A 27,418-nucleotide genomic window follows, 5' to 3' on the forward strand; every position below is an offset into this window, starting at 1 on the left:
GTGGTCCTGAACCACATTCTATCAAAGTCGAGAAATGCATTTGATGTTAATATACACTATACAGGATACCTAATACAGCTATTGTAGATCTATGCTGTTGCCAGTAGGGTATTTTGATGTCAGTTTGAGTTAACGCGAGTCAACTGTGACTGCATTCAAACTCTTATGGAATGGTGACCACATACTTTGAATTAGCAGAAATTTCAATTCTGTGATGTTGAAAAATACACTCCAAGACAGAATTAGGGCTTGTTATATGAAACAAATAAGTGGAACTTCGGTAATATGTTCCTGGTGGGAATGTAGCATAACTGCACACAAAACAATAGTATGCACTAACCAGCTAGTATGAATTGGCATCTCTTTGTCTACTGCCACCAACAAAGAAAGTAATGGGACAGCATGTTAAATGTTACCTAACATATGGGCCTAAAAGGTCTCTCGCTTTCTTTCATTCTATTTTTCTTTTTTTGCAAAGTGGTGAAAAATTATTCTGGCTCTTTTGCACAACTGTGCATGAGTGTGAAACACTACTTGCTGCTGTGTGGTGGTGATGAACCCATGCGATTTGTATGCAGCCAGTCTTCTACAAAGCATATGTTGTCCTTGTGTTGGGACGTGTGTGTATTTGCTGACAGACTGCACCTGCATTTCGTGCGAGCATCTGTGTGGTGAACTGTCTTCATGCCCACACCTCTGCCGGTTGTGCATGTGGTGCATGAGTGCTTATTGAGCCAGCGGACGCTGAGCATAGCTTATTGATGTAGCTTATTGAGTGAACATGGCGACTGCGGGCTGCTATCATTTTTGCAAGTGATGCACACATGGTAGAGCATCTTTGGTTTATCACCTCTTGAAAACATGCAGTATACTTACAATGGCACTATGCACTATGGCACATGTGCTGTCGAATGTGAAGATAGTGAAGGTGCTTATTGCGATAGGGTTGGTGGAGGCAGGCAGTGGCATAGCCAGGAATTCTTTTTGTGGAGGGGTCATGCATGATACAACTTTTTAGCTTGAAAAACTTGAATGAGTGACAACGAGAGAACAACATACACGGGCGCTAAACAGGGGGCATGCACTTGACTGGGGACGAAAAGGAAAAGGGGTGCGGGGCAGGTGGGTGCCTGGTACACGAAAATTTCATGGGGTTGGTCTAGCACGAGTCTGGTTTCCTCTTCCTGCCCCTTGCTACACCCCTGGAAACAGGTCATGTGGGTGCGTTCGGCGCTGGCTATTTTCTTTGCCAAGGCCGCCACCACACCTCCTTTCATTTCTGATCCTTATATGTATAAGCATCACCGGTCCCTGCAGTTCCTCCTGAAAAGGCGAATCTTTGTTAGCATAGCAAGGTGTCACCCACACTGCGAGTCAATATGGCACAGTCAGGCTCTATGTGACAAAAAGTGATCATGGTACGCACTAACCGATAGGCACATGACTGGGTCGAGGATTCTTTGCAACTACATTTTAACCCTTTCCCTACCACGAAAAAAAAAAAAAGAAAATTGTACCAAATTTACCTGTTTCTTTTTTTTTTGCTCAGTTTGTAAAGCTTGTTTTTCTGAATAAAGCAGCACCATTACTCCAATTCAATAGGGTTACTTCATTTCACAAATTACGTAATTAGGTTGAAGAAGAGTTCAATCCATGGCCCTGGTGTCTTGCAAAAAAGCATTTTGCAGGGCTCGATACACGATGAAAAAAGAGAATACGAAGAAAAAGTAAGCTAAATGTCGAAAAAACATGCACATGAATAGTGGCTACTTTTATGAAGCTCCTAAAGCAGTTAGTAGGCTGTCTTCATATGGTACACTCACGGGCAGCTGAAAGGTCCTCTTGGCCATTCATAGAATAGTAGTCACCAGATTCTTCAGATGAGAACACATCTCTTTCTGTTTACGAGCAAAACAACAAAGCAGTGGTTTAATGAGGAGTCGTCAAAATACTTTCTTTTACATGCACTTTCATTGCCTCGCTTTGAGGAGGCAGCCATGCTTTATGCAGTGGTGTCAGAGGCGGTAATATAATGAAAGGTGAGACACAAATGGCACAACATGGACAAGTGTGGCCATCTAGTGTCAGGAATCGCAACTAGATGCAATAGGACAAGTATAGTTGTCATAGGTTCACTGTGTGACTAATTTTTGTTTATGATGACTGTAGTCATCATTGGTTATAAATGTATTGGTACAAAATTTCTTGACTATACTTGTCAACGAGAGGTAAAGGGTTAACCATTATTACAGTTTAAGTGGGCACATATTAACTCTTTCCCTGCCATAGGGAAAAATACATGTTTTTTTGTAGGTTACGTCAGATTTTTTTTCTGAAAGAACTACTGCACTCAATATTTCAAGTAATACATAAACAAAAAGCAGAATGAATGCACTTTTCATGCATATAAGTTTTATTAAACAGATGTATGTCATAAAGATATAAATTACCCGAATCAAGATTGTGGGATAAAATTGAACGTTTGTAAAGACGCTTGTATCTATTAAAAAAAAAAAACGGAACAAAAATGATAAGATATAAAAAATTTATTGTCATCTAATAGGCATCTTTGGAAAAAATTTAACATTTAATTGAACAGATATTCTACTACAGTGAAACCTCGTTAAACTGTAGTTGACCGAAGCTCGGAAAAAGTACGTACTGCTTAACCAAAATAGCATGAGATCGCCCACTTACCTGTCAAAAACGGAACTCAGAGAGAGTGCAATGAAAGGGAAAAAAAATGTGCAGTATTTGTTCACTTCGCGCGACAAAAGTGTTATTTTCGTTTGATGCCGCGGTTGCATAGCAGTGACAACAGCAGCCTCGAACTTGCTGAAGCTGTGAGCCAGCTTTTCAGCCAGCTCCCTCTTCTCGACAAACACTTGCATGGCAGATTCCTTGTTGGCGTTGCATATTTTCCGCGCACAGGCGCGGTAGCGTTGCTGAAGTCGCGGGGCACCTTCTCAATTCGGGGTGCTGTTCTCGTTGCGACGATTGCATTCATGAGGCTGACGTAACGCGCAGCTTCTGCCACTGTTGGGCCTGAATTGCCCGTGCTGTTGCTTTCTGTGTCGTCCTCATCACTGTCGCTAGTCTACACTTCGGCAACAACCGAGGCAACGATGGCGAAAAGTTGAACCTCGTAGTCGACATCTCTTCGCGGTCGCAGCAGCGCTGCTGAGCAACTCCTTCGCATTCCAAATGCCACAGACTGTAGTCAACAGTAGATCCCTGTCGCGTGCCACCGCCGACTTCGTGTCACATTCAACAGCACGAACAATGTCTAATTTTTCTTTTATGCTGAGCACCCGGCGTCTTTTTTATCCGAGCTTCGGCATGACGCAAGTCCTCACTTGCACAACGCCACAACCATGCCACAACACTCTCTGGCACGGCGCTGAAATGATTTTGATATTGATGTGGCTTCACGTGCAAATGCACAGGGCGCTTAGAGGCCGTTGTTCCGATCCCTGAGGCTTGTTGTTCTGCTGGGCCGCCCGATGGAGATGACGCACCGCCGTGTTTGCGCGACGAAAAGTGGAAACGCTACGTGTTAACCGATACGTACGCAATAAGCTGGTAAGTTTATGCGGATACAAAACACATTTTAACTTTAACAATTTAACATTTACTACTTTTAAAATGAAACTACTGTTTAAGCGTGTACGGTTTAACGAGGTTTTACTGTACAAAAATTTAAGTGCAAGTGCTACAGTTTGGTGTGCCAGGCTGTGGCCGCCAATGTTCTGGGCTGGCTTGCGCCGTCGTCGCTCTCAGAATCAGTCAGAGGAAAAGGCAGCATCCTCAGACTTGCTGCTGCTTGATCAATCGATAAAATCAGCCGCAGACGCAGCGGAATCACGAATTTTGTCATATTTGGAAGCGCGCGCGCCGCTCCCGGAGGTGGCCATTTTTGCTTTCTACTTTGACAGTTGCGAAACTTCAGAGTGCGGTAAAAAATTAACGCCTGGTGGGGAAAAAGCAAACTGCTTAGAAAACAATATAGTTCTCCTCCTTCACATTCGAAAGCGCAGTGTGTCTGAGCGGCATGGAAGGTTTTGAAAGTGGCGCTTCAAACCATTGTTAGCTGGCTAACTATGCCTAGTGTCTGTCGTACAGAAAGAGTTAATGAGGTTTTACTGTATACAGAGAAAAGCTTATGTGGAGCAGCTATACGTACGAAAATATATACGAAAGAGCAGATTTTATTCGTGGCGACCAGGTTAATGGTGCCATTTTCATTTTGCACTGGTGCTTATCAACAGACACGGCAGCCTAAATATCGTGTGGGCTCGCTTTGACATATTCATGCCTGGATATGTTTCCATATCAACCTTGTTTTCGGCTATATCCGTTTGCTCTAGAAAGCCAAAAGTTGGAATGAAGGGAAGTCCATGATTTACTGTGCTTGTCTGAATTAAGCAGATTCAACATGCAATTAAAACATAGCGAACCAAGCAAAAACCTGAAAAAGTTCTGTATTGAAAACTTTAATTATCGAAATTTTAATTATTGTGGGTTCACTGTAGTTAGAGGAGTAGTAGCGCATGACATTTGTTGTCTGGCTTTTTTATTACGTTATTGCAGAATGGGCTGACACCCATGCACCTGTGCGCTCAAGAGGACAGGGTGGAAGTGGCAACTATTCTGGCTAAGCACGGTGCCTCCCTGGATCCAACGACCAAGGCTGGCTACACTCCATTGCACGTGGCATGCCATTTTGGACAGACCAACATGATTCGCTTTCTGCTGCGTCAGGGTGCCAATGTGAATGCCACTACATCGGTAAGCAGTCTTTCATTCTTATCACAGGGAGAGCAACCTTATGCTACTTCGCAAACTTTTTCACTTGCTTGTCACACCAATGTTCTTGGAGTAAAATTTTTATGCACCCTAGTAACTTTTCAGCTTTAGCCAGTACACACGCTTAGTGCTTTTTGAGATGAAGATGGCACTTTGCAGTGCTCTACAGTGAAGCCCACTTACAGACCATCATTATCATCAGATCAAATCTTTATATCTCTACAGAGAAATTGGATAACATGAAAAAGTTTGGGCATCATAGCTTGACAGTGCCTGGCCCTCTAGATACAAAGTTTGGCAAGCAGGCAGGGGCACCTTTGGCACAGATGCAGCATAGACAGAAGACGAAGGCAATTGAGGCAGTGAAAGAGATAGAAAAGATTGCAGCATGGATGCACTAAGATACATTAAAAAAAAAAAGGTAAACATAGCAATAATCGTGTAGCATCCATAATGGATCTAACGAGCAGTTCACAGATGGTCTGTAAATTTCAACCAAATAATAAATAAACGATGGCTAACATTATGCTCAGTAACAAAAACGTGCTTATGCAATACTTTTAGTGAACAAAGGCAGACAACACAGTAAAGTCTGGCGTGCATCACAGAAATAATTAGATCATAGTAATCAATTAGATCATAGCAAAAACAAATGAAAAAAAGTGCCATATCTGTAAAGGTTGATGTCAATGTGAGGGATGGCTGTTTAAGTTCTTAAGTAAAGCTGGATAGTTTGTGAGCCTTCTTACCTAAAAGAAACATGAGCAAACGCAGCAGGCCAACGAAGCAAGCATTCGAGTCCAATTATCACTAAAATTTTGCACCAGGTGCAAGAACAGGCTGTTTGATGGCGGTACACTGAGGATAGGCATTTGCATGCATTAGCATGTCTAAGCCAGATTACGGCAATAGGTGACCCTTGGTTCCTCAGAGAATGCTTATATAAGGCAGTCATCCTTTGATCGTATTCGATAGTACTTCTCTAGTACATTTTTTATATTTGGGAGCACATTGGAGTATATTGTTATGAAGCCCAGCAGCCATTTGGAGTCAGCTTTAGGCTTTTTTCTAGCTACTGCTGTCTTCCTTTCTGATTTAAGGATGTGCTCATAGGCCTGATTTAGAGAGATTTGTAGATAATTTCTTTCAGTGAGGATTTAAGGTTATTTAAAGGGTGAATGTAATTATTGTTGCTATAGATGCTCACTTTTTGCCTGCCTGACAAACATCCTTCGCTTACAGTGGGGTGACTAGTATAATCTAAATATTGGTGGCTATCCGTACGTTTTCTGTAAATCATCATTTTCAGTTTTCCAATGTTTTATGTAAACAAACAGTCATATTGAGGAAGTTAATTTGAATAGGAGAGTAGTGAATGGTGGTGAACTTTGTTAGGTGACAGCATGATTAATGAATGTGTTCAGGGTATTGTTTAGTGAATATGTTTAGGGTAATCCCATGTTCCCATTTAGCGAAGATTTCATCTATATAGCGGAGATAGGTGTGAGGATTTAAAAGAAATTATTTTAACAGATCTGATTCCAGCTGTCCCATAGAAATATTGACACATGTCGGCACATTGGCTGTCTCTTGCTTGTAAAAAAAAATATTAATGTGCATACAGCTTAAAAACCGTTTAAATAATCTTTGTGAAGCTCATACCCATTTACTGCTTTGCTTGTTGGATAATATGTGAGACAACGTTTGAGATCTGTTTCACCTGCATTTAAAGGGGCCCTGAACCAATTTTTATCGAAGTGGAGAAAGGCATTTGAAGTGAAAATAGGCTATTTCAGTAATACTTTGCTGCAAAAAGTACTTCAATGCATTCAGCAGAAGGGGGGAAATCAAACACGGCCTCCACTGTGTTCTTGTTCCTTCTTCAATGCCTTGCACTGCAAACACTACAGCACAGTTGGGCGTGTCATAATTTAGAAGGCGTGCTCCGCCTTCTAATTGTCACCGTGGTGCGCAGTTCAAATATCATTTTGGATGCTAACATATATGCCACAACCTCCGCCTTTGGTGCCTACGATGCACTAAACATAAGCCGAATGCAGTTGTCCTTATTGAGCCACAGTGTGCTTAGCCAGTAGACTCGTGGCGGCACCCAGTGGCGGCCGCAGTATCTACGCCACGTAGCCGACCGCAGCTTGATGTCAGCTATCGGCCAATAGCAGCCGTCTAAGGGAATGACAAAATAAAGCGTCCACAAGAGAGTGAGGACAGGGCCTTCTGTTGAAAAGAGAGTTCTTGAGAGAAAGGTGACTTCGCGATCCGCTTGCCAGCTCTCCACGCACTGCGTATGACAACAAAACTTAGCCGAGATGTTCACAGCAGCGTATGCTACCCGCGGATTATGTTATTTCACCAAGCTCTAGGGGTGGTTCAGGGCCCCTTTAAGAAAGCACTGTGAAATGTCACCTATGCTACTACTATGTCTGGGGCTTAAATTGTCCTGATGAAAAAAAGTTTCCTTGTTGAAGCATTGGCACCAAGCTGAGGTTGTGTTTGCCTTGTTTTTCTACGGTTATCGCAGCATGTCAACTTGCCTATCTTTGATGCTAGCTTTTGGGTTCAGACATGTCTCACATGTTTTATGTGTAAGCACCTTTCAAAGGCCTATAGGTATGTATGTGATAACTATGATTGCGCTATGTCTTTTTTCTTTTGGAATTAAATGGTATCCAGTGTTGTAATGGTCCCATGCTTGGGACTTGACGTAGGATATGATCCTAGAAGGGTGAACAGTATTTATTGTAGAAGCCTGTCCATTGGTGCTTTAGAGGTGTGGTCTTCTGACATTCAGTCATAATGCTTCTTCTCAAACAGCATGGCTACACACCCCTGCACCAGGCAGCTCAACAAGGGCACACACTTATCATCAACCTGTTGCTTGAACACAGAGCTGCGCCTAATGCCATTACCAACGTGAGTGTATAATATCTTCTTTTTTTAAATTTTGTCCTTAAATAGTGCAACTTCTTTTTAACACCAGTGAAAAAGTCATTGTACTCGCGGACAACTTTCTGTGGCTATTAAGGGAAAGCTACTGAGGCAAAGCACGCACAAGTGAGAACGCTTCTAAAAAGAGTTCCGCATTTCATTCATGTTAGCTTGAGCTGAGGAAGAGACACCATAAACACCTTTTTAGCAGCAGTTAAATAAAAAAAGAAAGAAACACCACTGTACGTAAAAGTTTACTTATTTCGGGTCTTTTCTCTTCCACGTCTGGGCAAATGCAAAACCATCACGCGTGGAAGCTGTGTCGATTCACTGTCTGTTCCGAGCAACCAAAAGCACTGTCACATGCTGGTGGACTACTTGGCGCGGTAACACATTCGTAGAAGCTCCACCCCTGTAGCTTTCCCTTCATAGCCACAGAAAGTTGTCCGCGAGTATAGTTGGGGTTGTCTTCTTGTTTTTCTTGTCCTTGTCCCATTGTGCTGCTTCAATATTCATTAAGGGTGAACCAACTCGCCCTAATCAGGTTGAACAGACAGGAGCAGACCTAGAAGTTTTGATGATCATCATCATCATCATCAGCCTGGTTACGTCCACTGCAGGGCAAAGGCCTCTCCCATACTTCTCCAACTACGCCGGTCATGTACTAATTGTGGCAATGTCGTCCCTGCAAACTTCTTAATCTCGTCCGCCCACCTAACTTTCTGCCGCCCCCTGTTACGCTTCCCTTCCCTTGGAATCCAGTCTGTAACCCTTAATGACCATCGGTTATCTTCCCTCCTCATTACATGTCCTGCCCATGCCCATTTCTTTTTCTTGATTTCAACTAAGATGTCATTAACTCGCGTTTGTTCCCTCACCCAATCAGCTCTTTTCTTATCCCTTAATGTACCATAATCCCTTTCTTATCCCTTAACATTATCCCATAAAGGTACCACTACCTTTATGGGGTCAGAGTAACTGAAGCCAGTGAGCTCCCTGCACTGTGTTCCCCTTTGAGAAGTGCCATATTAGAAGGTTGTATTGGTGGCAACACATTGCACGCAGTTTCCTGGTAATATTGCCATTTACGTACAGGTGTAGTGATTTGCTATGACTAGCAGAGATTGTGGACACAATACTGTATCAAACTTATTGGTAGTTGGGCTAATTTATTTAACTGCAAGGACAGCTTCATGAGGAAGGTCACATTTTGTGGTTTGCAAGATTCTAAAACTATGTCGGCCAAAAAAATTCCTAGTTTTGGCAATTATAGCTTATTTAGAGGTAATGTGCTTGTGGTGTGAGAAGCTGTTGATATTAAGTGTTGAACAACCAACTTTAAACCAACTGCAACATTCTGTGTTATAGTCCTCAGCTAACAGTAAAAATAACGTGATTTGCTACGCAGTGTATTGCAGTACACATTGCTAATTTCTTTATGATGCCTCATGTAGCTGTCAATAAAAAGCTCTGTGGAATGGCAAGAAAGGGGAAGGAGTTTAACTACAGTCAAGAAAATTTTCTGTGATGACTTGGCTGATTACCTTCCCATTTATTCATTTTAGGACACATTGCAATTGCAGAGTTGAAACCAAACAAAGTGTTGTCTACTTAGCAAAACACTCAAGACTAGCACCGCTTTCGAGATATCCTTCTCCAAAATTTGCTAAAAAGTGCATTGGTGTTGCAGTTAGAGGGATGCTATTGAGGAATTCTTAACTGGAACTTCAATGTGTTTCACAGCACATTTTAAGAATGGATATCTTTAAATTGGTGCTATTTTTGGTATTTCTACTAAGCAGACATGCCTTCACTATTCTTCTTCTTCATCGTCATCATCATCATCATCATGATCATCATCAGCCTATTGTCCACTGCAGGAAGAAGGCCTCTCCCTGCGATCTCCAATTACCCCTGTCCAACTTGCGTCTGCGAACTTCCTAATTTAGTCACCCCATCTAATGTTCTGCCGTCCTCGACTGCACTTCCCTTCTCTTGGCACCCATTCTGTAACTCTTATGGTCTACCAGTTATCTATCCTTATCTATCCTACGCATTACATGGCCTGCTCAGCTCCATTTTTTTCTCTTAATGTCCATTAGAATATTGGCTGTCCCTGTTTGCTCTCTGATCTTCACCGCTCTCTTCCTGTCTCTTAATGTTATGCCTAACAGATTTAGTTCCTTCACTCTTCACGCGTTCCTTAACTTGTTCCCGAGCTCCTTTGTCAACCTCCAAGTTTCTGCCCCATATGTTAGCACCAGTGGAATCCAGTGATTGTTCACCTTTATTTTCAATGATGGTAGTAAGCTCCCAGTCAGGATCTGGCAATGTCTAGCATATGCACTGCAACCCATTTTTATTCTTCTGTAAATTTGCTTCTCATGGGGGGGGATCAGAGTCCCCTGTGAGTAATTGACCTAGATAAACACGTTCCTTCACAGACTCTAGAGGCTGACTGGTGATTGGTGATCCTGAACGGTTGTTTCCTTGCCAGGCTATTACATGTGGCCTAAAGAAAATAATGGGCATGTTAGTCAGCACATTTTAGGCACTTACCCAAGTTACAATTAAAGCTTTATTACTACTGCTAAAGCCTAGCTGCAAAAGTGGTAGGTGCCTGGATATAACAGGCTTTCTTTTAAAGTACTCTGCATAACAAAAAAAAAAAAAAAAGAACCCTTTTGTGCGGGCAGTGTTAGTGGTTCAGGACAACAGCGTTAGTGGCACTGTATCAGTTTGCTTTTTGGAATAAGGATGATTGAAATAAGATTAACCTGGTTGAAAGTTCATGTACTCGAGACTTAAATAGTTACCCTAAGTGATGTTAGCTGCTCAGCTTCTAAGGTGACTTAGTGAAGGTAATGCAGTAAAGTATATTGAGTAATAATTTCAGGGAGGTTGTACGTGGTGGTACTGGCCATAAGACAGATACGAGAAGAGAATAAAACAGGCATGGAAAGGGGATTTGTTTATGGCATAATTAGTTTATGCTCTTGAGGCCTCTTCTGTTGTAATATGGTTTACTTGCGTTAATTTAACCCTGACAGGACCGACGAAATTGATGTAATTATCCGGCAGGTTGAATTAAACAAGATGTAAAAAAAAAATTGTCGAAACACATAGCTGATTCATTTAGCTGTATTTGCCCAATTCTAACACAACTCTGAATCAAACGCACCCACTTTCCATGTGTCCAGTGCAGGAAAGTAATGTAGAGATAACATTAATGTTTCTAAGCAAAGTAGAAATCTAATGTGCACCCGATCTTTTAGCAAGAAAAATGGGCATGGGTCTACTAATGTGTTGCACAGTGATGGCCGGTTTTCTAAAGCTATCTTTGCCTTGCGGCAAAGCATACGAATGCTGCAAATGTGGTTTTCAGCCAGATTTTCTTGGGGAAACAAAAACAAAACCGATGCACATTGGAAACAAGTAAATACTGTAATCGGACATTGTGAGCTACCATTATATCTTTAAAACCTTCCTAGGGCAGGCCAGAAATAGGCATTTTTAACGGGAGATTTTTTACGTATGTTCAATGCATTCGCTGCCCCCTAAGCTCTGCTGAGACAGACGCTGCTAGTAAAGGAGTCGCTATTGGGGTCATCCTAGGGATCAGGCATGCATGCTTACTGGTCAAGTTCGAATTATCCAGCAAAGGCTAAATTTAGGTTTGTAACGATTGGCTGGGACTGTCGGTTCGGATCATATTATCTGAAAAATCACATTAAGTGGAGTCGAATTAATCGAAGTCTACTGCAGTAGTTTCATGTGCTGTAAGATCCTGAGCAAGCTGCCTCACTCACGCTATATTAGACCCCCATGCTCTTTCCTTCGTTATATGCAATGACCAGTGTCAGTTTCCTTATAAAATGAGATTTTAGAGTACCAGAAATTAACTACCCTTGCATGGTTATTGCCATGGCACTTGCACTGCTTGAAGTCACCATGATAAAGTAAATAATTAATGATATACCATAATATTGGGAATGTTACTGGTGTCTGCTAATTACATGTTGCTTTCACCACTTGTTCCTGCTTGGTTGCACTTTTGTCTATCTGCAGCTTACTGCTTCATACTAGGGATCCAGGCATGTGACTGAAGCTTGTCATCAGCCACCACAGAGCAGTGTTGTTGCAAATTGGGGCGTTGCTGTTTTTCATCCCTGGCCCATACCTATTCTTGAGCAGCAGGAAAAGTGGGAAATGTGGCTATGCTCTTGTGGCCAAGCTATAGAGTGTCTGTCTTCCTACAACACTCCTGTGCCATTAATGTCACAGAAGTACAACAAGAAGGCACCTCTTAAATGTTGTGACCCGCATCATGGGGTTTTACATGGCTAGGAATTCTTGAGAATGGATGTTGAGTAGCATGCACGATGTCCCTTTGTGGCAGAGGTTTAGAAGTTATGTTAGTGTCGTTAGGTACACTTCGTTCCCCAACATCATTGCACTTTTCCGCATGTGCACATTATGAACATCGATATAGTATATTGTAAGTGCTGATGCTTGAATACAGAATGTATCGTAGTTCATTTTTTTGTGTAGATACATCATTGGGCATTTTTGGCATATATGGCTGCAATAATAAGGTTTCCTGTGTCGATTGTAGCAGTTCGGTGTAAGAAATACAGTGTAGTTGTAGTTTTTTGTTTCAGTGATACTCGTATGATGAAATTTTGAACGAACTTAAAGCGAGTTAAACAAAAAGAAATAAATTGTATAATTTCCTGAAAATATTACCGTATTTACTCGCATAATGATCGCACTTGTGTAATGATCACACCCCTGAATTTTGTCGTTAAAATTAGATTTTTTTCTTTCCTGTGTAATGATCGCACCCCGAACTTGTCGCAACGATATGTCGTGTGCCAAGTCTAGCTAATGATGATCATGGTTACCATCTGTCAAATGCCCCGCGAACGACTCTTGAAGACGTACCAGGAGGTCTGCACGCACCAAACATTCTTAAGCAGATGCTCGATTTCTTTCCTTTCACCACTTTCTGCACTTCCATGAAAACAAAAGGTACAACCAAACTTACCTTGGCTTTATTATTTGTAGGCTTCATAATTGTTTTGGTCAACAACAACAACAACAATCAGACTGGGATACATAGCGCAAAAAATTGACACAGGGACAAACAGAACACAGGACGAGCGCTAAAGTTAGTGCTCGTCCTGTGTTCTACTTGTCCCTGTGTCAATTTTTTGCCCTATGTATCCCAGTCTGAATGTATCCCACCAACACGCCTAAACTTCTTCCCAGCTAAACAACAACAAAAAAGGTGCCTTTCAATTTTTCTCATCTGCACTCGTGCGCACGCAACAAATTGCGAGCGACAATGATAGTGGCCACGTTTACACCGATACGTTAGCAGTGTACCCTATTCATACGCCGACGCTTGTAACACAGCAGAGATATTCGCCCACCCTTAGCGGAAACGTGCCATATTAGGATAGTAGTGAAGAGAAAGGCCGCAGTTTCCGCAGCATGCCCGCCATGTGTTTCTATATCACTGGCAGCTAAGGGCGCCCACCTCTGTTTCTGTCCCCTCAAAGTGGACATGGCTACATTATTGTCGCAAGCTTGCCGATATTTACGATATTATTCATGATTGATATGGAAGAAACTGTTTCAATGCGCGTAATGTACTCTCGCGAAGAGAAAAGAAATAGCGTACGGTGCGTTTGGCTTGCTCCGCCGGCCACCGTTTTTGTTTTGGTGTCCCGCACTGTTCAGCAGCAGCCACCTGCTTGTTGACTTGTTGTCATCCCACAGCAAACGCGGGATGAAAAAAAAATTTTTTTTTCTTCTCACGGGAAATTTAACCCGCATAATCATCACACCCCTGAATTTGCCTCAATTTTTTTTACAAGAAAGTGCGATCATTATGCAAGTAAGTACAGTATATATGAGTATAGAAATGAAAGGGCAGCAAAAGTTTGAGAAGCTTTATTTGGTGCTAAATTTGTCCTGACTCTGGCAGTGGCTGAAATTTTGACAAACGGAAAGGTAGTATTAATATGCATGCTTATCAGCATTTGAAAGTGGTGGTTACTTACCACTTAATGGCTTTTGTGCTGATAATAATTTGGATGTTTTTGCAGCAAGGGCAGACTGCACTGGCCATAGCTCAGCGTTTAGGCTACATATCTGTTGTGGAAACGCTGAAGGTGGTGACAGAAACCATTGTGACCACTACCACAACAACTGTGACAGAGGAAAAATATCGTGTGGTTGCCCCAGAAACTATGCATGAAACTTTCATGAGTGACTCTGAAGATGAAGCTGGTAAGTAATGATAATTATGTGTATATAAATATTTTTCTAGGAGATCCTTAGAGTTATTCCCAAGACACCAGTTTCTGTACTTTGTTCCTTTTGTTACATTAACCCTTTGTTGACGAGTGTTGCCTAGAGACAACCAGAATTTTTAAATTTTTTTTTTGCTGAGTTTCGGTATGGAACTTGGAAGCTTCTGGTAAATGTCTTCAGCCAACACTGAATGACAGGAAGCAAACATCATTTGTTGGTTTAGAGCAGGAACACAGGACGAGGAAGAAGTTTTGTATGTGACTCGCTTTCTTGTGGAAGCATGGTCAGAGGAGACAGACGAGTGCAAGGTTTCAGGCTGCAGTGATGTCATACACTTGATTTAAAGGGCCCTTCACCAGGTCTGGCCATTTTGAGCTGACAAGCGCTGTGCATACAGTGCGTGCTAACGATCATGTCTGCTAAGTATTCCATCGCTAAGCGCCGCAGAAAGAGCTAAAATTTTAAACCGAACGCAGTTTGCCCTTCTCCTCACTGGCACCGTACACTTCCAGCCGAAGAATCAACGCATATCGCACAAGTGCACCTATGTACATGGTAGTGCTGTGACGTCGCTCATAGTGGCACATTATTTAAAAAATTATTCATAGCAACATCTGTTATTTGTGTAATCTGTGGCTTCAGTAGATGAAATAAAGTTTAGAGAAATAATAAAACGCATAAACCGAAAGTCTGCGTGCTCTTGTTTTACTTCGCACCTCAGCAATAGAGATGTACTTTCGTTTTGTCTGCTTGTTCCCATGTCTTGCAGTCAGGTGTGCAGACAACAAAAGTATTTCATTTTCTACTGTGTTCCAGTGCGTGATCATGCTCTATGAACCACTTGTGTCGTCTGCCTCAGTATTCGCATAGCACTGACTTATACTGCTTGTCAGGTGTTCTTGTGCACATCATGCAAAATTGTGTGTTGCGCGATGCAAGACAAATGTAACAGCTTGTGCATGACTCCATCAGTGAAGTGCACCGTGCAGCAATAAAGCGAGAGGAAAAAAAATGAAGGCAGAGCCCGTGACGTATGCATCACGCGATCCTTGAGGTCCAGTATGGAAGAACGCAGGGAAAGAATTTCCCTTGCGGAGGCAAGATGGGGCAAGTGGAGGGAGTCTCTCTCTTGGCAGTAGCGCTTGCCTCCTAAAATGGTGGGTTCGCAGAACTGAAATATTTCTATCTCGGCTATTAATGAACCAATTTGAAAAATTCTTGCGGCAGAATGCTCCTTAGAGGGCACATAACTTCCAACGTATAGCCGAAATTTGCTATGTGGTTTCGTGAGGGGCCCTTTAAGCAAATGAAATGTACACCTATGGTTCACGTATAACAAGAGCTAGCTATATAAATTCCAGTCATAAGCAGCTTGGGGTGAAGCCCACTTCCAGTTTTCTGCCTGGTGTTTTACCACTATTGCTGAAAAAGTTTCTGCAAAACATTTTTTCTTTTCATTGATGCTTATTCTCATTGTTTTTTACACTCTTAGGTAGAAAATAAAAATTGTTTCTGGGTATCTATGTGTGCCATCATTAAAGGGTTAATGCGACCAAAAAATGAAAATCAGGGGTGTGACCAACAAGACTGTGTTGTGTTAATGTTGAAAAACCTGTTTTTATTTTAAAGCAATTAGTATTCAGCGACAGTGTGTCCCAGGATGTCTCACAACTTGTCAACAAACATAGGAACCCACAGGTTTGTAATTAATTATTTTTATTACTAGCTGAGGACAACATGTTGGGCGACCAGTCTTTCCGGTATCTGACAGCTGATGAAATGAAGTCACTTGGTGATGATTCTTTGCCAATTGACGTCACAAGAGATGAACGCATCACGGAATCTATCCATATCACTCGGGAACCAGGTTAGTTGAGTTGATATAACTGAATATCCAATACCTTGCAAACTGCATGCTTAATACAGAAAAACCTTTTAATTCTGGTATTTGTTAACACTTGCATTCTTCATGTGAAACCCTTGTGTGTTTTTGATTTCTACTTTATCTCACCCTGTAAAAATTCTCGGTATGGGGATTGCAGTAAGTAAATAAGTAAACAAAAACTAAATAAATAGTTCATATTGGTTTCCATTAGAAGAAGAGTGTTCAGTCTCTGAATAATGCAGTAAAGCATAAACTTGCAAAAAATTGGGTTTGTTTGACACCTATGTAGTATCTTATTGTGCAGTATGTAATACAGTCGAATCTCGTTAATTCAGACATGCTTATTTTGAACTTCCGGTTTATTGGAACTGACGCCGTGCTCCCTTCAGAGTTATGTGTATTCCAATGAGCGAAAATGCCCAGTAATTTGAACGTGCATTTGCGATGCTCAGTTCAAATATACTGTGCTCCGACAGTGCTCTAAGCAGCGTGCCAAATCACGTGGTGGTGCCTCTAACCAGCATTGCTCTGACTCCACCATAGAGGAAAAGGCTTAGGAGGGACCCCTCAATGCCGCGCGTGGGGAGGGGAACACTGTGGCAGAAATTTTACCTTCTCTCAAATGCCAAGGTCGCCGTTTCTGCTTTGCGCCATAATGCCTCGGCCACATTAGCAGCAAAACGCGTACTGCAGGAGGGATCAGTTCTGTGCCGATTTTTTGTGGCTCGTTGTGGCGGCAAGCGAGCCACGAGTGGAGGAGACCTATAATAGTGGCCCTTACGGTGATGCACACGCGGGAAACTGGTATCATGTGGACCTGCCCGACTGCTCTATTCGTACTGGCGTCTGGTTCAGCCGGACCACTTGTTTTGCACTATCGTCTGCTTGCGTCAGCTCTTGTTTTAGTTGGTCTCGTTCGCGCTTGTTTTTTTTTTTACAATGACGCATCTAAACCGAGATGTCCCGACGGAAAGGTTATTGGAGACAGTGCGCCATATTCGATTCTGTATGACAAGACAGACCTTGAATACAAGGACGTGAAAGCGACACCGAGTACCGCATTCTCCTTGTCTTTTGAACGCGGCACCGCCACAACAGAAGGGAAGCACACCAACATGATTATGGTCAGTGGCAACGACTTCATCATCTTAAGACGTAGCTCGTGTTAAGAACGCAGGATGAAAAAAAGAAACACCGCGGCGATCTGTCAGCAGACGAAGCAAAAAACACGCGAGCACGCAGAGGGAAGCAGCAGCGGAGGCCCAGTCCTGGCCTTGGCAACTCCGCTGCTTTGGTGGCAGTAGGTGGCAGAGGTAATTAGCACCATCCAGCAGACTGGCAGGAAAGCAAATCTGATTCCCTCCTGCCCTTGCTCACAACTACGCTCCCCTCACCTTCTCTCTCAACTTGCTCGTAACTCCCTCATGTTCGACGGTCTCCACGCGTGCCTGCCTTCACGCTGTCGCCAGCTTAGCCCACTCCTTGAAGTTTTGTTTTCTGCCATTATCGGGGGAGAAGCGAGAATTGGCTGGCATGTGCAGTTTTGTGGTCTTCACTCACTGTGTATTTGCGTGCTGCGATATTTCATGACTCGCACCGTTTGTCCATCGTGCAATTGTGCATGAATACTTCAAAAACAAATCCTTCATTTAATTCGAACTAATTTTCGGGCCCCTTCAAGTTCGAATTATTGACATTCGACTATATTATCACTAGAATTTTACAAATATTGCTTTTGACTGTGTACAATGAATAGATAATTGCGACTATTAGCTGCATGAAATCAAGTTGTGTCCTGGAGGGGTATTCTGTAAGAGTCCACCTGGTGGACTGCCTATTTTGGCCGCTACTGATAGGATGGAGCGGTGCAAGCGAGGAGGAGACGAGCGGCCTCAGTCAATCAGTGGCGGTCAAAATGGACAGTCAACGAGGTGGACTCTTACAGAATACCCCCTATTTTATTTATTTATTTTATTTATTTATTAGTTACCTGCATCGCCCCGTAGGGCATTACAGCAGGGAGGTTACAAACTTGAATGAATACATCAACAAATTATTTCAACGTGTGGAAAAAAGCATCATTTTCTGTAATGTATACAATGCTCGATGGCAAACTGTTCCAGTCTCGAACAGTTCTAACAAAAAAGGAATAACGGAAGATGTCACCCCTACAAGAAAATTCCCTGACCTTCAAACAGTGGTCAAGTCGCCTAGATATATAGTGTGGTGCCTGGATATATTTTTTGCGTTTTATGCCTGTTTTAGAATAATAAATATCATGGAAAAATTTTAATCTGATATGCTTTCTACGATCCTTCAGCTCTTGCCATTTAAGTTTAAATTTGCTTTCTGTCATGCTAAGCTGCCGGCTATAGTTATCAAGAACAAATCTAACTGCCCTATTCGTGAACAGTGTAGGCAAGATGATGGGAAAGACAAGGGCACCATCAATTTGTCCTTTTAAATTAACTTGGTAGATATATTTTGTATGTTGGATCTGAATAATCTGTTCCAAGTGCAGCAACTGCAGTGGAGATTATTAACACACAGGTTAATAACTGTACCGACCGTGTGCTCAAGCCATAATAGTGTTGTACTTTTGATTCACTCCCTTGACTGTGTGCATTGATGCCATTAGACCAGTGAGAATGCTTTTTGCAATAAGGGAAGTTATTTGCAAAGCTGAAACATACAAATTTGGACTTACTTGAAGTTTGTGTTTTGACTGAACTGTTTACTGGAAAATAGCTGCTTTGTTTAAACTTTTAATTGCATACAGAGAAGTCTGGAAAAATGAGGGAAGTGGAAGCATAAATACGTGATTTTTAGATGTTATTTTTTTCTTATGAACTGCCACCAAAACTGACACATTGCTTGCTGTAGGGCATGCAGCACCTCTGACACAAGAAGAAGAGCGCCTGTCACCAACGCAGGCCCATACCACAGAAGCTGTTTTTGTTGGCAACTATGCACCAGACAATGTAGACCTGTCCCGGACGCCTATTCACGCTGGGTATGCACTAGTACATGCCTGTGCCCTGTGGGATAAGTTTTTGTTCTTGGTTTAACTAACTATGAGATTTTAGTGTGAATGACTAGCTACATAGTTTCTTCATGTAGCCTGGCATGCTCTGTGTATCTGGTGAACAACTTGTCAATCCAGAAAAATGGAAAATTTTGGTGCATTGTGATGCAGTATCTTATTTCATATGAACTGAACATGGACTTCAGGAAAATAAAATGCTGTATATTCTCATGTAAGGGTGGTACTCTCCTTAAATTAAATGTTAGACTGAATTTCTCGAGTGTGGCCCGTACATGAATAAGAAATAAATGTATACCATCAACTTCCATTAATTTGACCTTGAAAGGACAGATGGAATTGGTGCAATTATCTTGCGAGTCAAGTTAAAATAACAGACAGAAAAAAAAATCAAATCACATCACTGCTTCATTTGGCAGTATGTACCCGATTCTAATGTTCCCCCGAATATAACGTGTACCCAGTTTTTTTATGGATTAATAGTTGGAAACAATGTGTGCTGAAATCTAATGCTTGAAATCTAATTTGATGAAAGAGTGATGTTGAAGTAGGACGGGTTGCTCCTTTAGATCTCTCCTCCTGAGCGCAGTTCCAATTTACTTGCATGTATAGCTAACAAAACAATATTTGTGATATCCATTATGATGATGTCTTTCAGCTTATAAGAAAAGGTGACATGAGTTGCTGGTTCTGTCCATTGAATCGAACACTGTTTTATACTTGATCAAAAGATGTTTCCATGAAAGATAATTTATTAAATTTTTATCGTTCCCCAAACCTCTGTCATCGAAAACCAAATTAACAGATTTTTTACTTAAAAAATGTTCAGTTCATGTTCACTATTAGAAAAGCTTGCAAAACATTATTAGTGGCATCTGTTACCACCTAGAAACAGTTGTTGCACTTCCAGTTTGAACTGTTTTTCTTTTATTTCATTGATTGCACTATTGTGACTAACTTACACTCTAAACAAAATGAAAAGCGACAGTTTGTGTAATTGTTGGTGTAAGGCTTCAGAGTGTTATAGCTTTGCTCTCATAGGTTGCTTATCGACATTGAAAAACAGGATGTGCTGTTTCATCATGCAATGTCACACTAGGAGAGTGGCTGGGAAGAAGGCTTTGGACAGCAACATTATTGACAGCTTGTTGCATTGATGGGTCCATCAGGTCTGGCACAGGAGGGTTGGTTCATTCACAATGCACTTGAAGGAAGTGTAGTGTGGCACACAGGCTTGTCAGTGCAGGATAATTTGCTTCTGTGGGCTTTCTTTTAATGCCAAAAAAAATTGATAAACCCTGTCTGAAAGGGAGCATTGCATAAACTTAATTTGTTGTTTGTTCTCAGTGATGTACTACATCTTCTCTATTTAAACATAGTTGAAGTCAATATGTAAAAAAAGATTTAATCCTAGATAATTAACTGATTAAAATACAAATAAATTTGGATTTGCTTAAGGACCCTGCAAACAATACTGCACAGGCTTTATCTGCTTAGGTTGCACTGGTATTTTTGAAGAGCCTGAAAACTTTAGCTGAAGCACTGAGTGTGTGTGCACGTGCGTGCATGTGTGTGTGCGTGTGTGCGTGCTGTCTAGTGGGGTATATATGAAGGTGCCTCACACTTTACATTTTACTAGTCTGTCTGATCATTGTGTGGTGTTAATACATCTAATTCAATCTGTTTGCTTCCTACTTCTTGCTTCTCTGTTGTCCCTGCTGCTAATTTGTGATTTAGTTTTTCACATGCTTTTATATGAGCTTGCAGCCACAAGGTAATTTAACTTACTCAATATGCAATGATTGCTTTGTGCTGCGACCACTAGTGTGAATGCACATAGCCTGTTTTCAGCTTTCAGCTAATATAAAGTCTGTCTTTGGATGAAGCATTCTTATTATTCTGTGCTGTAGCATTCAGGAATAGGAAAATGAAATATTCATTGTTTGTGAAATGAAGAAATTTTCCAATGCCAAATCCTGTTTATTTTTTTAATATATCTACTTTGTTCTAAGTGGCTTTATAGTACTACTGGCACATAAGTTCTTTTCCAACATCAGTTTAATTTTAGAGTTTTAATCTTTAGTTCCCAGGGAAGGTCAATTGAACAGGACTGATGCTGCTGAATTTAACAGCTTTTTCAAAAACATGCTTAATATCTGCTCATAAGAAGCTATCACAGCCCTTAAGGCAGCATGACAGATCCTTCTGGACTGTGATGATCACTTTTATATAGTGCTCAATGAATAAAATGTGGTACTATACAGTGTATGAAATGTGGTATACTCTGCAACCTATGTCAGCATGCTAGTTGGTCTTGTGCTGTTGGCTAGACACTTGAGAGCTTACGGGGTTAGTGAGTTGCATGTCTTTCAACATCTCCTGAAATATGTATGTGTCAGCAGGCCACAAATTAAATCAAAGGGAGAGTGTTCAAATTATTGAACCATTAGTTAAGAATGGTACATGTTTTGTACTTTACCTACGCAGTTAGTATGCATTTTGAAGGTCTTTGAAATGCTTGTTGCTATACACCTCTAGTGCAAGAAATTGCCTTCCATAGAAAATTGCTTTGTACCCACTTCTAATTTTGTGTACTATCATGTCAACAGTCAGTGTGTTTCAGCCTTAACTTCCATATCTTGCTTTACTTAAACCTAGGGCATTGAGAGTGAGTCAAGAATGATTGGCAACTTTAGCCATTGCCAGTAAGGTTCATGTATGTACAAGAACAGTTGGAAGTGATAACTGTCATATCCTCATTTATATGTATGTCTCCTTGAGGTTCTTATATTTATTACTGTAGACAAGAAGTTTTGGTCAGGCTAGGCTTGGCCTAACTGCAATATTGTTTGAATTCTTTTTGTCAGCAACTTTTAGACTTTTTTTGAAGTGGCTATTAACATAGAGCTTTCTATTGTTACTTGAAGCCACATCAGTAGTGTTCTTTCTTTCTGCAAAGGCAGCGTAGGGGCTAATAATGGCAGTGGACCATTTTTATCTACTAAAGGTTGAATTATTGTAAATGTTTCCGAATGCTCTTTTAAATTTGCTTATTGCTTATTACTTCCACTGAATGTAATTGTTGATGGTTTGATATTGTAGTAGTGTTTCGTAAGTGAGGAGTAACTCATTGTTACAGAATATAAAAAGCTTAATCTTGAGTTTATTTCACATAAAGTATACATTGTACAATGAGGATATAAAAAGTAGTACCGTATTTACACGATTGTAAGTCGACTCGAATGTAAGTCGACCCCCCCATATCGCTTGACCGAAAAAAAAAAAAAAAAAAACGAGGGCGCATTCGATAACGAAAATTTATTAGTAGCTGACATGGTCACTGGACTACTCGTCTTCACTAGTGCTGCCATCGTCATCGTTGCTGCGGTCCCACAGCGCGTCGTGGTCCAGCGAAATTTCAAATTTGGCAAACGACCGCACCAGGACATCTTGCAGAACAGCAGCCCCCGCCAAATGCACCCAACCACACGCAGCCGTCAGGGAGGCTCATTTGACAGGTCCGGTTGGCGTAATTTCGCATTCTTCTGCCGCCAGCCACTCGTACTCACGGCGGAGCAGAACCTTAAAATTAAGGCGAAGGTCCGGGCTTGTTTCATGACCACGTCACACTTCACTGGCAGGGACCGATCACGCATTTCAGCAACGCTGCCGCAAACTTAGCCTACAGCTCCAGAAAGCGTCCAGACTTCGGCACGTCGGAAATTTCTCACTTGCCGCCACAGGGTGAAAATTTCGCTTCGCTGCAGTCGCCACTCTCGCACCACCCGTTTAGAAACATCGAAATTGCGGCCCGCTGCGCAGTGATTTGTTTCTTCGGCGTAAAGGATGGCAGCCCTCTTGAACGCTGCTGTGAACGAGTGCCGAAAGATTAGTGAGCCTGCAGCACTCATGACGAGTGGGGAAGCATAGAAGTAGCACGTAGCCGGCAGTCAAGTGGAGCGCGTCAAAAAGTTGATCTAACCAATGCCTTTAAACAGAGAAACCCGCGAACGGTGTCTGCTCTTCCATGAACTACCGATACTCCCCGCAAGGGCCGCCGTTCTAAGAGTGCCGCCGCAAATGGGAATAGCGGCGCTTCCATCAACTATCGACACCCCCCATGAGTGTTGCACGCACTGTAAGACTCAAAAATGTTGAAAAACCCTTCCGAAAAGCGAACAAACACGCGGGATAGCGAAAAGATACGGGTGGGACCATAGAGCAAACATAAAATTGTAACTACGTTGTAGCTCTCGTTGGTATCGCTTTTTTTTGGCGGGGCCATGTTTTGGTTTCGATTGTAAGTCGACCCCCCAACTTCAGACTTTCAAATTTTAAAAAAGGGGTCGACTTACAATCGTGTAAATACGGTACTGAAAAACCATACACTTTGAAAAATGGGCAAAGTCATCTTGCGTTTTCTTGCAAATTTTACCTTTAAAATGAAAGTGCAATTAAACGAGTCTTTGGTAAACTAGAAGGTTGCATAACATTTTCCTCTTGGTGTGCACCTGTTCTGTCCACTTTCAATTAGGTTGCAAGGTGTCATTTGTAAGGAAATAGTCATCCTAGTTGAATTTTCCACTTGAATGCTACAGCTCAGAACCTATGGCTTCATGCTGTAGGAGCTTTTACCTTGCTTCTGGCACTTGTGTAATTGTAACCTTAGATTGAGGACAACGTACTCTCATATTCAGCTTCATCTTACTTTATACAGACAACTGAACTATTAAGTGATTTTTGTGTTGTGGAGCTGCCTACCCCCAGCATTATGTTGCTTCCTCCTGGAGCACACTTGCTTATTTTTGTTAAAGTGTGAGGGCTACTTGCTTAACAGAAGGTTGACTTGGCTAATTACGACCTTTTCTTTTTCTTTCTTTGTGAAGCTGAATTCACTACGATTGTAGAAAGTTTTTGTGTGCTTTCATTTATCTTCTCCACAAACTGTGCAGACATTTTTCATTTATATATTAACATAGCTTAAAAATTATTTTTTTTTACACAATACAAAATAGTTTGATCTTGCATTGTAACAGACCCTTTTCTTAATTTACAAGTGCCCTCCTCTGCATTGAACATTTGCCCAACTAATGGCGGCACTGGTCACGGTACAAATGAAGGTTAGGGCTTGTCTTTTGCATGTGGTTCATCACAAGAGCCACATCTACATTTTCCATGTCACAAGACTGCTTGTACGCTCTACTTGCAAATATGGTGTAAAATCTAGCTTGGCAATTATGAAAAGGGTCCATTCACTAAGAGTGTGGCTATGGGAGTGCGTTCCTCTGATCTTTGTAGCTTGAAGCCTGTTTGTGCTTTTTGTTGCGACACTCATGACTTTTAGTGTTGTGTTCTTTTGGTTTCGCTTTCTTCCCCCTTTATTTGTTTTTTCTGCACACATCCAGCTCCCTGCTTAGTTGGGACGGCGATTCCTGCTCCTCTGCCTACGTCCTGTCGCCCACAAAACGCATGTGGCGCGAAAGGTGTGCACCTGCAGCTTTTTTATTTGCCCTTTTTTCTCTCCCAAACTCCTCCTACCAATTTCACCATTTCCTTGGATTTATTTGCTAGCGTTTCTGCCTGTGTTTCATCAATAGCTTCTTTGGCCATTCTTGATGCTCATTTGATGCATAGTACTAAGCGTGACGTCAGAATGGTAAGCAAAGCTATTATGCTCAGATGATTAATATTAATCCCTACTGGGCTGACCAGAAGGTACGATGAAGGCATAGTATTATACTTTGGAGAAAAGCCGCTATTGAAGTAAGATATGCTTGCTTTAATCACTTGGCATGGTGCTTTTCCTCTATTTCTATCTGGTAAAAGCACAGTTATTTTTTTTTGCTTGCTATATTTTTATTTTACATACTAAGTTCAAAATATGAATTTGGAAGTATGATTATTGACAAGTGTGTCAGTAGTGGCATATTTTTGCTAGATACAATTTTCATGTGTGCCTAATACATTAGAACCTCATTGATACAATCTCGTTTTGTGCAATTTCCTGGTGCCAACATTCACAATCGAAAACACAAGAATGACCCAATACAGTTGCGCTTCTTTTTTACCGGTTAATACGTTCCCAGAACACACTACTTTTCGGAAACAATGTTCAGTACATCCCCAAACATAGGATTGTATGATACGTTCTCCAGCTGCTAAATCCCCTGTAAACAAGAAAAGGTAGGCCCCATGCACATTCGAGAGCAGCATGGGATTGAGAGCAGCAAGTGATCGAGAGCAGCAGGCACCTGCCATGGCAGCCTTCCCGCCAGTACTCCTCTGGCCGTGTCACATGAAAATGCTGGCATGCGCTCAGTTTTTTCTTCCAGTACCAGGAAATCTCCTTGCGGGTCATTGAACATTGCATTCACAGCTATCGCTGCCAACCCTGTTGCGATAAGCATCTTCATGTAACTGTTTTGCAGTGCATGTGGCGTAGGGCCGTCGGAATGCAAGCTTTTGGACTGCGCGCTTATATAAGGAGATAATCCAAACACGCTGCCACTCCCTGCTGGTGGCAGCACCGAGTGAGGGTCATCTTTTGCTCTGGCGGCATTGTACTCCGGCCTAGGCACCATTTCTGTTTCCTGTCGGTGTCGCGTTGCTGTCTTGAAACACTATGCACTAGGAAATCAACAAAGCCTGTCTCAGGCCACTTGGGCCCCACTTGCTCGACGTGTATCGGCATCTCATGCCACAACGATTCTTGCCGAGTTGGCACGTCAAAACTTTCTATCAAAATGCCCTGTCCGAAGAAGCTGCTGACCCAGGCCAAATTTGTGGTATGCAAACATAAGCTTGCCAAAGCTGTTTTGGGCCGCTCGGGCCCCACCAGCTCGGTACATGTCAGTCACATGCTGCAGCGATTTGCACAATGCTTTGCACTACGTAGATTTTAACTACAATTGAGGGTGCCATATATTTTAGTGTCTTCGGGTCGTATGTTTTTCCGGTTAGTGCATCCTTTCTAACATTTTTTTTAAACATGTGAACAATGTTCTAGTTTATGTTTATTTCCTATGTAAATGACTTCCTTCTTAGGATACTTTTCTGCCTTGATTATTGATTGTTTCATTAGACATAGTTTGCTTTGCTTTTTGCTTAATGGAGTCATATGTTTTACATTTTGGGGCTTGCCCATCACATTTTTTAATATGTTTAGCTTATGGTGCCATAGTACATAGCCACCACAGGCTGTGCATTTTGCACTGCTGCTTTATGATGCCAGGTATAGAACATGTGAAAAAGCAGGACATCAGTGGCATACAGTATCATGACGGCTCCATTTCTCAGTAATTTTTAGTTCTTAAAACATGCAGAGAGATTACTTTTGGTTGTTTCTTTAACTTTATAACTTAATATGGAAACTTTCTGTCTTTTGCTTATGTTGTATATAGTGGAGCTATTATTGTGATTTTTGTTGATGTTTTGTCAAACTTATTTACTCCCACATCCCCCTTTGCTGCACTTGCATTTCATTTGAATGTTAAAACGTGTTTTGATATATTATCTTTTTGGTTCCTTCTCTCTCTCAATTTCATCTTTGTGGTTCTGGTACAGCTGCTTAGTAATAACTCGGTACTCACTGCATGTTTGCACTTGCTAACACTACTTGAAACCTTATCTTCAATTTGGGTAATGCATGCATTAATTGGATGTCAGGTTGGCTGGGTATTATCGCTTGTTTTAGTTGCATGTTGGTAGACATACTGTGATGGCTACTAAACTGTGATGAAGGCACTGAATTCAAATTCTTGTGTACTTGGTAATTCTGTGCCCAGCATTGGCATTATGGTTTGGTAGGCAGCCCGGGTTAAGTGTGCATTAGAACATGTATTCACATGGTTGAACTCGCATGCAGAAGTGTACATTACTGTCATATGTTTAAGTACCTTATTAAATGCTATGTCAGGCTAGAATGTAAAAAGTCTCTGACAAGGTAGAAAACTAGGCTTGTTCATTTTGATGCATAAGTGTAAATGAAGCAAAAAACATGGGGCAATGACAAAAACCAGCACAAATGCGTCTGGTCTGGCTTGTGTATCCAGTCTTTTTCGTTCTGTGTTTTTTGTGCAATTTACAATTCTATAAAAAAATTGTTGACTAGCGCTTAGTTTATTGGCTACAGTGCAGTTAGACTGGCTTGTTTTCAGTAAAATTCCAGCTTCTGGTAGTGATTTATTGATATATAGTTGGAGAAAGCAACTTAAAGGGACCCTGAAATGATTTTGACGATTTTGTACAAACATACTGAGTTGTCAGATTAGGTCCTTCTGATCATTAATTGACACATCTAAGTGCTCCGTATAAAGCGTGTAATTTATCATAAGGTTTTAAAAATCTACATTGCTGCCGATCACAGCACACTGCTCGTCTGAATTTTCAGCCACCCCCACCCATTTGACGTAAATTGC

General features: G+C 41.6%; 1 protein-coding gene across 1 annotated transcript in view; it reads left to right on the forward strand.

The window, feature by feature from the left end:
* LOC142588471 (uncharacterized) overlaps nt 1–27,418 on the forward strand; it is a 334,812-nt gene that overhangs the window by 79,743 nt on the left and 227,651 nt on the right. Inside the window, exons 16-21 of the mRNA XM_075700246.1 lie at nt 4,591–4,788; nt 7,639–7,737; nt 13,866–14,049; nt 15,800–15,940; nt 18,842–18,971; nt 24,407–24,484. Coding sequence (XP_075556361.1) covers nt 4,591–4,788; nt 7,639–7,737; nt 13,866–14,049; nt 15,800–15,940; nt 18,842–18,971; nt 24,407–24,484 — 830 coding nt within the window. The remainder of the gene's footprint in view (nt 1–4,590; nt 4,789–7,638; nt 7,738–13,865; nt 14,050–15,799; nt 15,941–18,841; nt 18,972–24,406; nt 24,485–27,418) is intronic.

This window comes from Dermacentor variabilis, chromosome 1 (assembly GCF_050947875.1).
Source record: "Dermacentor variabilis isolate Ectoservices chromosome 1, ASM5094787v1, whole genome shotgun sequence".
In the NCBI taxonomy this organism is placed as follows: domain Eukaryota; kingdom Metazoa; phylum Arthropoda; class Arachnida; order Ixodida; family Ixodidae; genus Dermacentor; species Dermacentor variabilis.